At 44.2% G+C, this 14,105-nt stretch overlaps 1 protein-coding gene across 1 annotated transcript; it reads right to left on the reverse strand.

Annotated features, from left to right (window-relative positions):
* Positions 1-7,474: 7,474 nt before the first annotated feature.
* On the reverse strand, positions 7,475-8,363 carry LOC101537887 (enolase-phosphatase E1-like). Its single transcript, XM_055143598.1, has one exon. It carries the CDS (start codon positions 8,361-8,363, stop codon positions 7,596-7,598), a length of 768 nt encoding a protein of 255 aa, XP_054999573.1. The 3' UTR covers positions 7,475-7,595.
* Positions 8,364-14,105: the final 5,742 nt, after the last annotated feature.

Consider the following 14,105-nt stretch of genomic DNA (forward strand, 5'->3'; position numbering starts at 1 on the left):
TGGTCTTATATCATCTCTGGATGTTGGCCGTTGGTGGGATTACACGGCTCCGGGGGCAGTTTGTGGGTGTGGCTGCCAAGCTACTGGAAAATGGGGGGTCTGGATGGAGAAGGCTCAGTCCCAATCCGAGCAGGCTTGGAGATCTCAGCCCCGAGTCCTGCACACTTGGGTTCCTCTGTCGGTCCCTTCATGCTTGAGCCTTGTTCGAACGTGTGGAGAGTGACCTTGAACATGGCTGTGACTGGGTTCCAGAGGTTTTCTAATAGCCTTGTTCTCCCTCTTGGAGAACCTGACAAGCTACCAAGAGTCTATTGCCCGCACAGGAGAGCTTTGCAAGCTCCTCATGGTGTATTCATATCCCAAATACAGTAAAAGATATATACATACATCTCGGAGAGCACTGCAAGCTACTGAGAGTATCCTGCCTGCACGGCAGAGCCTGGCAAGCTACCCATGGTGTATTCGATATACCAAAAGCAGTAATGATAGGTCTCATTCCCCTGACCTTGAAAGAGCTTCCAGTCATTGGGAAAGAGAGGCTGCTAAAATCTCAAGGCTGAGTGTAATAGAGACGTTACTGGTGCCCACTCGAGTAAATGACGAATAACGGGATGACAGTGATACAGTGATACAGTGATTAGTTATAAAAGTATAGCATGACTAATCCTACTGTATATGATACTATACATACTGTGAATACTACTTCTTGAATTGTTGTCTCTTATCATAGAATAGAATTTGGGCATTTGTATAAAGAGTAGTATTGTCTTGTTTTAAAAGCTGGGTCAGAGAGATAGCTTAAAGGTCTGAGCATATGCTTTGCAACCAGGAGGCTCGCATCATTGATCTTGGCACTGCATGGTCTCCAGAACACCACTGGGGATGCCCTTGAGCACAGACCCAGGAGTAGTTCTGGAGCACCACTGGCTTGGCCCAATGCTACCCAATCCCATCCCGTGCCCCCCACCCCACTGGCCAATGACTAGGTCTGCATGCTTTCAGAAAATATTCTAGATAGAACAATGTTTTCCCTTAACAACCGAGGCTCATTTTGTCAGAAAAATTCTATAGCATAATACCAATACCACTGAGGGGCTAGAGAGATAGCACAGCTGATATTCAGGCACTTGCCGTGCTTATGCCTGAATGTGATCACTGGCACCATATATGGTCTCCTGAGCTCTGCTAGGAGTGACCACTGAGAAGAAAGCCAGGACCAAGCCCTGAGCAGCTCCAGTTGTGGCCCCAAACAAAGATATATGAGTATATATGTTATAAACATACACATATACATATGTTCCCCCCCTTCCCTTTGTTACCGTTGTTGCTGGGAATCACACACACTTGAGCTGTGATGCTCATACACATGGTTGTGCACACAAGATCACATGTGACCTTTGGGCTCATGTGACTGGCATTGGGAATGGAAACTGTGGCCTCATGTGTCAAGGCAGTCACTATGGTCCCTTAGGGACTCTCAGGTTCCTAAGAAATATTCTTTAATATACCTTACTTAGATATCTGTCTTTTTTTAAAATTTATTTTTATTTTTATTTTATTGAATCACCAAGAAAAAATTTACAAAGCTTTCAGGTTTAAGTCTCAGTCATATAATGATCAAACCCCCATCCCTTCACCAGTGCACATGTTCCACCACCAACAACCCCGATATACCCCTCCTCCCACACACCCCCACCTGAGTGGCTAATGATCTTCACTTTACTCTCTCTATACTTTGAGTACATTCAATATTTTAACAGAGGACTCACTGTTATTATTTAGAATTTTCCCCCAACAATCAAACCTGCTGAAAAGGCATCATTTGATAATTCGTTTTCCATTGCTGAGAGTGAAGAATATATGAACTTACGCGGTTTTGGATTTCTGATATTTTAGTAATTAAGTCCAGAGAGATTCCTGCCAGAAGTCACTGGAAGACAAGGCTGAGAGAGAAAAACCTTTCCCCTCCCCGGGCGGCCTGGGGTTGTAGCTCAGTTCACAGTCTAGATGCATTTCTGTAAGAAGCTGCTGGGTGCGAAAAGTGATTAGTATCCCTCCAGGATCATAGTCTTTAAGGAGCAGAGAAGCCATTTCGTGTGTCGATGTCTGTCTTTAGAAAGCAAATGCAGGGGGGCGGAGTGATAGCACAGTGGGTAGGGCATTTGCCTTGCACGAGGCTGACCCGGGTTTAATCCTTGGCATCCCATATGGTCCCCCAAGCACCACCAGGAGTGATTCTTGAGTGCAGAGCCAGGAGTAACCCCTGAGCATCGCTGGGTGTGACCAAAAAAAGAAAGAAAAAAAAAAGAAAGCAAATGCAAAAATATCTACTTGGACCAAGTAGAAATGTTTAATATGTGCAGATAATGGCTAGGTATAGTTGCCTTAGTACATCTGCTTCTATGCTTAAGAGAATCTGTGTAATCATGAAGATGGCTGTTATTTCTGTAGTAGTTACAACTCTAAATGCACTTTTCATTTAATCCCATTTAATCAAGTTGTTTCAGAAATCTGTTTCTATCTTCCTATTCAAACATCCCATCTTTGTCAAAAATAAGATTCTATACCTCTATGCTTAATGAATTTTCTAATACTCTACAAAAAATTTCTTCTACACTATTTCTTGCTCCATTGATTCATGGATCAAATGATAAACCTCTCACCTCAATGTGCTTTTATTTGTGCACCCTCTGTGTTTTGGTCGTTTCATTTCTTTTTCAGTTTCTTAAGGCTTGAATGAATTCCTTCTTAAATGGAAACATTAAATGAAATATGGTGAAGGCAATAAAGAGAGGATATTTTCATCCCTTTTCCCCTCAAGTACTATTTCCACCTGAAGAGGTTCAAATTCTGAGAGAACAAAAATTCTATAGAGGAGATCTCTACACTCTGGCAGAGAGTGTCCTTGAGAGATATACTCTAGACCTCAAGTTCCTCTTATCTGAGCCTTAGAGACAGAGCAGAAGAGCCCAAATAAAGCTAGATAACTGGATTTGAGAAGCTTCAGGAGTTTTTCAATTGCTTGAAGAGATTGACAACGTAAGTGTGCTTTAGAAATCCATTTTTAAAATGGCTAGAAAAGAGCAATGGGCTGGAAATCAGAACTCCTGGAGATGATTTGTGCCTTAATAACTTAATGGCGTGGTGAGCTATGACAAGTCATTCCAACTCAGTGAAGCAGGGATTTCTTCCTCATGGCCGGAAATGTTAATGCTAATAATCTTGATGCCAGGATCCCTACTCTACAGTGCGTGTAGGAGAGACAAGATTTTATAAACTACAAAATGTCATTCACCCACATACTTTCAGAGATCCCGAAGAATTTATACTTCATGTCTATCACCTAAATTCATGTTATAGAAGGTTCAGCAGAGTGACTGCAGATTCGAGACAAGTCATCTGAATGTGTTTTTGAACAAGAATTCAAATAACCTGCTTGATAATTGTCTCCTTGTGTTATATCCGTGTAATAATCTCCCTTTCTCAAGGCATTTTCAAAATACATTTTAAAAATGCTTCTTTAGAATCTTCAAAATAGGCGTTTTCCTTTCCATTTTATGGATGAGAAAAAAATTAGAGATTTTAACAATTTTTATCTAAACAAATTGCAGAAAGATATTTCATGACCTTGGAATTCATGTCCCTTTCCCTGCACCAGGCTGTAAGTTATTATGCTTTTTGCCTTTTGTTTAATTTGCCCAGAGTTTTCCATGTCTCAGAAATATCACACTCTCCTTGATTTTCCCTTTTTGAGTTTTCAGAATTCTACCTACCATTCAAAGACCAAATTAAATGATGGTTTTATAGGTGAACTCTTCCCTTAGGCCTCCTAGTCCATAAGGATCTCTACACTTTCTAATTAAGCAGTGTTTATTTTCCCTACTCTCTTTCTTGCATTCAGCATTTTAAGGTGTCTGTTAAGTGCAAGGCAATGTTGTAGCTGTTTGTAATTTACCAATGCACAAAGCTGACAAAAATCCTAGCATTCATAAAGCTTAGATTCTTCCGGGAATAGAAAACTTCATAAAACAAATTATGCAATATGTTAGAAGTAGATGCGTACTGGAAGAGAAAAAAAATAAGCTGATTCAGGAATAAGGGTGAAGGGTGGAGAAGGCTGTATTGCAATTTTAATTAGGGTGACCAGGATAACATCTCACTGGGGAAATGACAACTGGAGCATTAAAGGAGGAAATAAATTATTAACTAAAGGTTGGAGGGCAGGGGGCAGTTAGCCAGAAGTCCATCCTGAGGAGCGTGTTGTGTCAGACTTTTCTTACTGCTTGCATGTGTCTTTAATCTCGGCAACTAAAAATTCTGATTTTAGGGAGATCTGCTGGCAACATGTCTTGCATTTTTTATAACACTTGTTTTTTAAAAAAATTGGTTTCGTTTTCATTTTCACTGTTTCATGGAAAATTGCGTTCCCTATTGGGAAAGCAGATTTGTATTTAGAATTATTCAGAAATTTTAAGTTACTGTATCATCCCTGCCAGCACACCGCTTTCATTAAGGAATTTTCTGCTTTTCAAAAATAACCGTATTTTTGAAAATATGGGCTGGAGAGACAGTATAGCAGGTAGGGCAGCTTGCCTACAAGTAGCCAACGTAGGTCCGATCCTTGGCACCCCAGATGTTCCCCCGAGTCCTGCCAGGAGTGATCACTGAGCACATATTCAGAAGTAAGCCCTGAGCACAGCTGTGTGTGTCCCCCACCACCCACGTAAAACCAACAGTATATTCAACCATCATAAGAATGATATGAGAGAACACTGCCCCCTTCTGGGAAAGTGACAACATAGATTCTAGACAATTTTGATTTTAGCTACATACTGTTAGCTACACTGTAATATTACTTACTCAAACAATGCTTAGATTAGCATTTTGTTATCAAGGCATTATTTAAAAGTGATATTCCTCAGGAACTAAAGAGATGATTATAAAATGGAGTACAGATAGTCTCTGAATAAAAGGTTTGTATTCAAGGGAGGACTGTAGTAATTTTGACACTACTTGGGTCAGTTTGCTTCAAAATAAAAGAGGAAATTAATTGAATGAGGAAATTCAATGCCAGTAAACCTGATTCAGCAATCAAGGCAGGATAGTGCTGGAGATAAAAATTTTCATGAGAAAAATATAAGGGGGTGGAAAGAAAGGACCCAAAATTCTCTTCTATGGCAGTTATATTATATCTGACTTAATAGAGGTAACATCAAACTGTGGAAGGAGAAGAAGTAAACTGATGTTTGTTCTTTTTTTTTGACTTCATGACTTAGCCCTGTTGTTCAAACTCTGAGCTTTTGTTTCTTTTCCCTAAAAGAGGGGAGGAGGTTTGCAAAGGTAGATATATGAAGTTTGCAAAGTGGTAGGTTCACACTTTGCAAACAAGAGGCCCTGAATTCAATTCCTGATACCAAAAATAAAACAATAAAAAGGGCTTAATAGGGTATCAATTTTAGGAGATTAAAAGCAAGTAATAGGGGCCAGAGTGATAGATAGTACAGTGGGTAGGGCGTTTGCCTTGCATATGCCAACCTGGTTTCAATCCCCGCCATCACAAATAGTCCCCCAAGCACCGCCAGGAGTAATTCCTGAGTGCAGAGCCAGGACTAACCCCTGAGCATCACTGGGGGTGACCAAAAAAAAAAATTTTTAAAAAGTAAGTAGTTAAAGATTCTGGTACATGGTAGATTTTCAATAATGGGTAGTGACCAGTGATGATTCTAGCTTGCAAGTAGTGTCTAGTTCACAAAACAAACTTATATTTTTGAGCCATTTAATAGAAATGGAACCAATAGAAGTTCTGATAGGCAGAATGGTCAAACTAATAAAGCTGGAAATTTTGGGATCATCTTCAATTTCATGATCACAATCAGAACTGCTATAAATTAGTATTTTTTGTACACCTTATTGGTGTGTCACCTATATCCTTTCAACACTCATTTTCACTCTATGTGATCACTTAATACCCTTTCTCTGGGACTCTTTGCCCAAGATATTTGTCTGCTTGCTAGTGCTCAGAGCTCACTGATGAGGCAGGTGAGAAATCCGGAGTGATCATCTCTGGGAGCAGTTTTCGGCCAATGACTGGTAGAAGTTGATGGAAATACTTTAGGATAACTCAGAATATGTAGAGTAACTTAGCTTACCTAGAAACTTAGCTTGCTCTATGCTGTCTCTTAGTGGTTTTCAGCCAGCCTGAGCCCCAGTTGCCTAGAAAGATTATCTCCTGATTAATGAATCTGAAGTTTCTATCCCTTACCGGTCCATTACTGGTACTTACTGCTCAGACAAACTTACTGCTCTCAAATATTTGTTTTTTGAGAGCGCTTCTAGGAATAGTCAACTAAAACAGTGGCCAAGTATATACTGTAATAAAGGGGGGGAGCAGAATATGGCCACAATATTTAATTTTTTTTTATTTTATTGAATCACTGTGAGATAGAGCATTACAAAACTGTTCATAATTGGGTTTCAGTCATACAATGATCCAATACCCATCCCTCCAGCAGTGTAATTTCCCATACCAATTGTAGGATAACATTGGTTTGTCCTTTGTGCCTTGCCAAGGGGAGCTTAGATTTATTGGGCTACTCCCATCACAGTGCTCACATCCTGTGTTTATTTGTAAACTCTTTCTTTGTGCTCAGCTTCCCCAACTGGTTAATCACCTTTATCTCCTTTTTTTTTTTGAAGAAGAAAACGCTTTATTAATCACAACATAAAATTGATCTTATTAGATTCAAACAAGGATAAATTAATGCCATTATAAAATTTACATTTCTCAAATTCATTTCAGAAGAAAATATTACGGAGAGGCGATTCATTTCGACAAACTTTCTTCTAATATTAAACATCAGGTAGCGTCACTCCCGAGCTGTGCTGAGTGGTTAGAAGTGTTCTATCCACCGGCACGATCAGGACGCCCGCGCTGGTCCCAGAATCTTCCTCGTCTCGCCGTCACCGTGGACCTCTCTTGGCGGGGAGGCGGTGGTCGCTGAGAGGGTCACGCCACCACCACCGGCGAGTCCCTGAAGCCAGTCTCGGTGGGCCCAGACTCCGGAGTGCTCCCTTTCCGGATCTCGCTCTTTCGAGCAGAAACAAACGGCTTTGCCTTTGGGTTACGGGGAGGCTAACGCTTCCAAACTCAGCTACTGGAATCTTCTCGATCACACGGGAGGGAAGTGAACAACTATGAGGAAGAAGACTGCGAAACACATCCAGTTTTTTTTTTTTTTTTTAATAACGAGGCTTCAGAGTAAGTTCTAGAACCCATCTTTCCATTTCTGTACACGAGCTCAAAACACGCCACACCTGACCTTGGTGGCCGTCGCTTCTCCCGTGAGCCACACGCTGGCCCTCACACAGCAGTGGCGCTCCGGCTTCCGGCACTTTCTAAGACCCAGCCTGTGTCCGTCCAGAGGCTTCTTCCCGCACGAGCTTCCTTTTCCGGGAAACGAGTTTTTTTTTTTCTTCTTCTTCTCACGTATGTGACTCTGAAAGGCAATGTGGACACACACACATATATGTACAGGCACGGACACTGGGACACACGCGTGTGCATGGCTGTGATCTCGGTGCCCCCCGGCGCGGGGCTAGGCGGAGGCGGGCAGCGCCAGCTCGCTGAAGGACGTGGTGAGGCGGTGGTAGGTCTTCTCGTCGTCCGTCACGCCCGCGTTGCCCGGTCGCACCACCACGGCCACGTGCACGTCGGCAGCCTCGGCCGCGCTGGCCTCTCCAGTGACGTCCGTCAGAAACAAGATGTTGTTGGTGGAGCAACCGACGCTGTCTGCGATCTTCCGGTAACTCTCGCTCTCCACCTTGTGTCCGATCTTGGTGTCAAAGTGGCCGTCAACGAGCTCAAGAATATCACCCTCTGTAGAATGCCCAAATAGTTTCTGTGCCTCGACACTCCCTGAAGAATAGACATACACCTTCATCCCGGCCTCTCTCCATTTCTTGACTGCCGGAACTACATCTTCAAAGAACTCTGCTTTCACGTGGCCGGCCGTGAAGGCCGCCCTCCACATGTGGCCCTGCAGCTGCTTCAGCGCCGTGCTCTTCCGGTCCAGGGACATCTGCCAGCACACGTTATCCACCACCGCCTGCATCAGCTGTGCGGGCTCCTCGCCCCCGCTGCCCCCGGCGGCCGGGATGGGGACGGCCCCATCCAGCTGCCAGTCCTCTTCCGCCTGTTTCCTCAAAAGGCTGACATCCTGCTGGCACTCCTCTTCTTCCCAGTGGGTCTGCAGATACTCCTGAACATTTTCTCTGATGTAAGGAAATAAAATGTCCTTCACGAAAGCAATCGGGGTAGTGGTACCTTTCACGGTGACTTCGGCGGGCACCGAGTGCACGACCATCTCCCTAGCGGATGCTCCCGCGGGGCGAGGCCTAGAGGGGGGTGGGTGGGTGGGGGGGGTGGTGGGCGGCGCCAGCTGCACCCCCAGAGCTGTCCGGGGGCTGCCCGTGGCCTCGGAGTGGGGTGGGGGGGGGCGGGCGCGTGCGGCGTGGGGGGCCGCGGGGGCCAGCAGCCACCTGCGAGGGAGGCCCTGTGAGCAGAGCCAGCGGCGGGGCGGGGCGCGGGGCTCACTTTTATCTCCTAATCAGACTCTATTAACTTGTAAATATTGCTTTTCTCTCCTTAAGTCCTTTGCATAGTTAATTCAGAGCAATGTCCTTTTAGTATGGACACAGGAAGACAGTTAATGCTATGCTCTTGTAACTTGGGAGTTAATTGACTCTGAATAATATTCACTCAGGAGCATCTATTCTCTCTATTTAAGTCTCAGTTGCCCTTACTTCCTAGCACCCCAGAAGCAAGATCCCGACGAGGGACTAGATGGACCCAGGGCAAGCTATGAGCTACCCTGGCATTGAAATGGGCCAGGCCAAAGTGCCATCATGCTTAACTATAAGTTAAGAGCATGGTCATGGACAAATTCTGTTACGATCCAAAAAGGAACAATTAGATAGGGCCCTGCTAGGGTTAGGAAAGACTAATCTAGCCTGAGCACTACATTCTGAGATCTATAGTGAAATGTCCCCAGGAGAACTACCCCTCAAGTTTAAAGTATCTCTTACTGTGTCCACACAAAATAACTAACATTAAGAAGTTAGAATTAAGATGCTAACTAAATGTTGGACTAAGGAAAGGAGAAACACACCCTAGGTGACATTTCGCCCTTGTGCTTCTGGACCTGGCTCAGTTTGCTACCCCCATTGTGGGAAGTTGACTAGAGACTAGAGAGACCAAGGTGGGAGTCAGAGCATAGAGAGATAAGCAAGGGAGACAGGAGGAGATGGAGATGGGATTGAGGGGCTTAGTGAGACTGAAACAGGCACGTGGGGAAAATGGAATAAATGGCAACTGATCATTAGCCAGCCTGACTCTTGTTTTCTCCTTCATCTGCCTATGGCAGCCATCGTCCTGGGTAGGGAAGCAGTGCAAGACCACCGAACACAGGTGGTGGGAGAGAGCTGTGATGATTACACACCAGTGTCCCCAATTTCCCTCCCATGCCCCCAACCCACCCCCTGCCTCTGTGACAGGCACCTCTCCTCTCTCTTTCTCTCTCTTTCTCTCTCTTTTCTCTCTCTTTCTCTCTCTTTTCTCTCTCTTTCTCTCTCTTTTTCTTTCTTTCTTTCTTTCTTTCTTTCTTTCTTTCTTTCTTTCTTTCTTTCTTTCTTTCTTTCTTTCTTTCTTTCTTTCTTTCTTCCTTCCTCCCTCCCTCCTTCCTCCTTCCTTCCTTCCTTCCTTCCTTCCTTCCTTCCTTCCTTCCTTCCTTCCTTCCTTCCTTCCTTCCTTCCTTCCTTCCTTCCTTCCTTCCTTCCTTCCTCCCCTCCTTCCTTTCTTCTTTCTTTCTTTCTTTCTTTCTTTCTTTCTTTCTTTCTTTCTTTCTTTCTTTCTTTCTTTCTTTCTTTCTTTCTTTCTTTCTTTCTTTCTTCCTTCCTTCCTTTCTTTCTTTCTTTTAAATAATGTAGGAGTACTGCTATTTTTTCAGCCATTGAGTAAGCTGATTGAATTGGGCATAAACTTCACATTACCATTTTTTTTTATTGTATCACCGTGAGACAGAGTTACAAAGCTTTCATGTTTGAGATTAAGCCATACAATGATGGAACACCCATCCCTCCACCAGTGCACATTTTCCACCACCCACATCCCAGTCCTCACCCTGCCTCTATGGCAGACAATTTCCCCGATACTCTCTCTCTCTCTAATTTTGGGCATTATGTTTTGCTCAAAATTTCCCACTACCATTCAAGCCAGGGGCAGACACTAGATAATTTATTTTCCGTTGCTCATTTTGAGTATCATGAGAGCTCGCATGGCCACGATTGTAAACATAAATTTTTAGATTGTAAATGATTGGGTTCCAGGACATCTCTGTATGGCACTAATACATTTTGGGATTCAATTTGGGATTCTGGGCCAGAGCTGTTGGTGCGCTAAGATGGAGCCCAGAGGCAAATTGTGGGTGTGACAGCCAGTCTGCTGGGTGGGTGGGGACCTGAGGAGGGACAGCCCAGGTCCTCTGCACCATGCGGCCTGGAGATTCAGTCCTGGACCCGCATAACTTGGCCTTGCTCGTGGAAGCTCTTGGTCACCAGGATTTCATCTGGAGTAGGCGGGGAGACTGCACCTGCTCCATCTGGGGTGCCCCAGTGAAATTGGCCTGGGATGGGGCCCGGAGAGATCTCCAGTGCTGTGGTGTCTTCTTCTTCTTCTTCTTTTTTTTTTTTTTTTGCTTTTTGGGTCACACCCGGCAATGCACAGGGGTTACTCCTGGCTCTGCACTCAGGAATTACTCCTGGCGGTGCTCAGGGGACCATATGGGATGCTGGGATTCGAACCCGGGTCAGTCGCGTGCAAGGCAAATGCCTACCCGCTGTGCTATCACTCCAGCCCCACTGTGGTGTCTTCTGGGACTCGCTGCTGTGTCTCTGGGCCAGGGCTATTGGTGTCCTAATATAGTGCCCGGAGGCAACTTGTGGGAGTGACAACCAGTCTGCTGGGTGGGTGGGGACCCAGGGAGGGACAGCCCAGGTCCTCTGATACCATGCACTGATTCAGTCGAGGCCGGGTATGCAGATTTTCTCTCTATTTTTATCGCTCATGTTAGGCATTATGGTTTTCAATACAGATACTGAAAGGTTATCATATATATCCCTTTACCTACTTTTAACACTCAGTTCTTGTCCAGAGTGATCATTTGCAACTAATGCTACAACATTTTTATTTAGACTAGTTGTCTACTTGTAGATATTATAATACATATGTGGGAGAAGACATGAATTTTACCTTTTAAATATTAGAATCATTGAAACAGAGTTGGTAGCAGAACCACCCAGTTTGGATGAGTTCAGTAGACAATTGAAAATATGGAAGTGAACATCAGAAGAGATAGATGTAGAGATTGGAGATGATGATACAGAAGTTATTAGTGTACTAAAACCACAAAAGAGTAAAGATGGATAAAATGGAATGCATAAAGGGAGGAAAAACAAGGAGAGTGGGCATTGGGCAATTAACCCCTGTAACAAATGCTTGCTATCGTCCTTTATATCCTCCTTAAAATCTGATCTTACTTAGGGAGAAGTAATTTTTTTTTTTTGCTTTCTGGGTCACACCTGGTGATGCTCAGGGGTTACTCCTGGCTCTGCACTCAGAAATCACTCCTGGCGATGCTGGGGGACCATATGGGCTGCTGGGAATCAAACCCAGGTTGGTCTCATGCAAGGCAAACACCCTACTCGCTGTGCTATTGCTCCAACCCCAGGGAGAAGTAATTTTTAATAAGTGTTTCAATCCACAGAAACAAGCACACCACCTGAGTAGTACACTTTTATAAAATGTAGAATTATTTTACTTACATTCTCTAGAGTGAGAGTGAAAAGCGAAAGTCAGACTTAATACTCCTATTGGTATGTATGTGAAGTAGGGGAGGACAGATGGCAGGCTCGAGAGGAAACTCTCTGGCTTTTCCCTCTACCCACCTTGGTCGCTGGTCTGGGAGAATTTAGGACTGATAGAATTCAGGACTAATGCATCAAGCACCTGTATCGTTGTCCAGACCTTATATTTCACCAGTTACAGGTGATAGTCATCAAACTGCACCTGAGTCACACTGGATCTGAGCAGCATGGAAATTGATCCCTGCTACCTGATTTCTCAGCAGCCCATGAAACTAAGGCTAGAACAAGGCATTGTTCCTTGTAGGAAAGAAAAATCAACCCTAATGTCTACTCAGGTTTTCTTCACATCTGTCTCTGTCTCTCGCAGTAGAGAATTTGAGAAAGGTGAAGAATAGTGAAGTAAAGTTAAGTTTACTGTGAAAATGAGGGGAGAGTTTCTCACTTAAGAGAGAGTGAAGGTTTCTCCAGAGCAGAGAGAGCCAAATATACATATCACAAAATCCCATTGGTCGTCGAATTTCTCAAGCGGTCTCAGTAATCTCTCCATTCGTCCAATCCCTGAGATTTTAGAAGCCTCTCTATACTCTGCCTTCCCAATGATGTCACATTGGAGGCTCTTTCAGGGTCAGGGGAATGAGATTCAGCTTGTTACTGGCTTTGGCATATGAATATACCATGGGAAGCTTGTGAGGCTCTCCCATGTGGGCAGGAAACTCTCAGTAGCTTGCTAGTTTCTCCCAGAGGGAGAAGTAGGTTATAATGATATCACTTCTGGGAGCTTGCTTTTAAGTCTCTGGATGTTGGCTGTTGATGGGATTACACACACCGGGGTTCTTCTGCTGGTACCTTCATGTGTGAGGCCTGTCCGAACGTGTGGAGAAGGGCCTTGAGCATGGTGTAGCTAGGTTCCAGAGGTCTTCGGCCGCCGGGAGCTCTGCTCGGGGCGGGGAGGGAAGCTGGAGCCCATCCCCTCTGAGGGGCCCCGGGGAAGACAGCCAGGTATGTGGGCAAGAAACTCTCTGTATACATCTGTATACATCCAAGTATACATCCCGAGTAGATTTCAGTGAATTCTTAAGATACACACCATAAAGTACATACCTCAGACATAGATGCTAGCCACTACTGCAGAATGTGGAAATCTGAGCCTTTGACTCTGTCAAGTTATCACACACACACACACACACACACACACACCAATACACACACTATAGTTTTCCCAAACTGTGCCCCCCACCCCATCTGTTGCTAGGTATTATCAAGGGTAAGAGCGAGTCTTCTTTGATTTTTCTTAGCATGCTTCCCCCATGACCACCACACACACTCCTCCACTGTCATACACATCTCAAATGAGTCTTAGTCTCAAAGGCCTCATGACTTTGGATTGATTTAGGGTTCAGTGTTTTCCCCCCAAGCATCACAAGACATCCTTATCTCTCTGCCCACAGCACATCCAGATACACTCTATAAGACGATATTTAATATCCTAGGGTCTATAGTGATTGTACAGAGGGTAGAGCTTTTGCCTTGCATGTGGCCCACCCTGGATTTGATGCCGTATAGTATGCCATATAGTACCCAGAGCCCACCAGGTGTGATTCCTGAGCACAGAGCCAGGAGTAAGCCTTGAGCACTTTTGGATGTGTCTCCTAAACAAAACAAGAATCTCATTTCTTATGAGAATCTAAGACTTCATCCACCACTCCACCCCATCTAATTTGTACTACCAGAAAGGTGCATTTTTTTTTCTGACGGAGCAGAGAGAAGATCAATGTTGCGCGCATTGCCAGTAAACTTAGCAGGATGCAGGTGATGCCTCGATCTGTGATTGTAGCCTTTATACTCATTTGACATTTTGATATGAGGAGGAAAATGATAAAGCAATAGTGTAGACTGTGAACTCTGGATGCAGACATCATTCCTTTGGGAACTCTTCCAAGTGTCTTGTTTAATCTAAGTTCAGAGACTCAACCAACAAATAAAGTACTTGGTAGTGTAATAATCCTTCCTCATTCAGCCCTCGGGATGAAGCCAGCTCATGGGGAGAAAGTGCCACGATCCCTCAGCACAAAGTTCTGCTCAACTCACCCATGAGGGAATCTATTCCTGGACAACTCGTACTTTACACCACAAATATACTAAGAGTAGCACACCACATTTGATTGTGTTTAAAGTAGAAGGCAACC

Source organism: Sorex araneus, chromosome 1 (genome assembly GCF_027595985.1).
Source record: "Sorex araneus isolate mSorAra2 chromosome 1, mSorAra2.pri, whole genome shotgun sequence".
Lineage (NCBI taxonomy): Eukaryota > Metazoa > Chordata > Mammalia > Eulipotyphla > Soricidae > Sorex > Sorex araneus.

Excerpts from the sequence above, each read along its gene's own strand:
- LOC101537887 (XM_055143598.1), bottom strand. The coding sequence starts at position 8,363 with ATGGTCGTGCACTCGGTGCCCGCCGAAGTCACCGTGAAAGGTACCACT.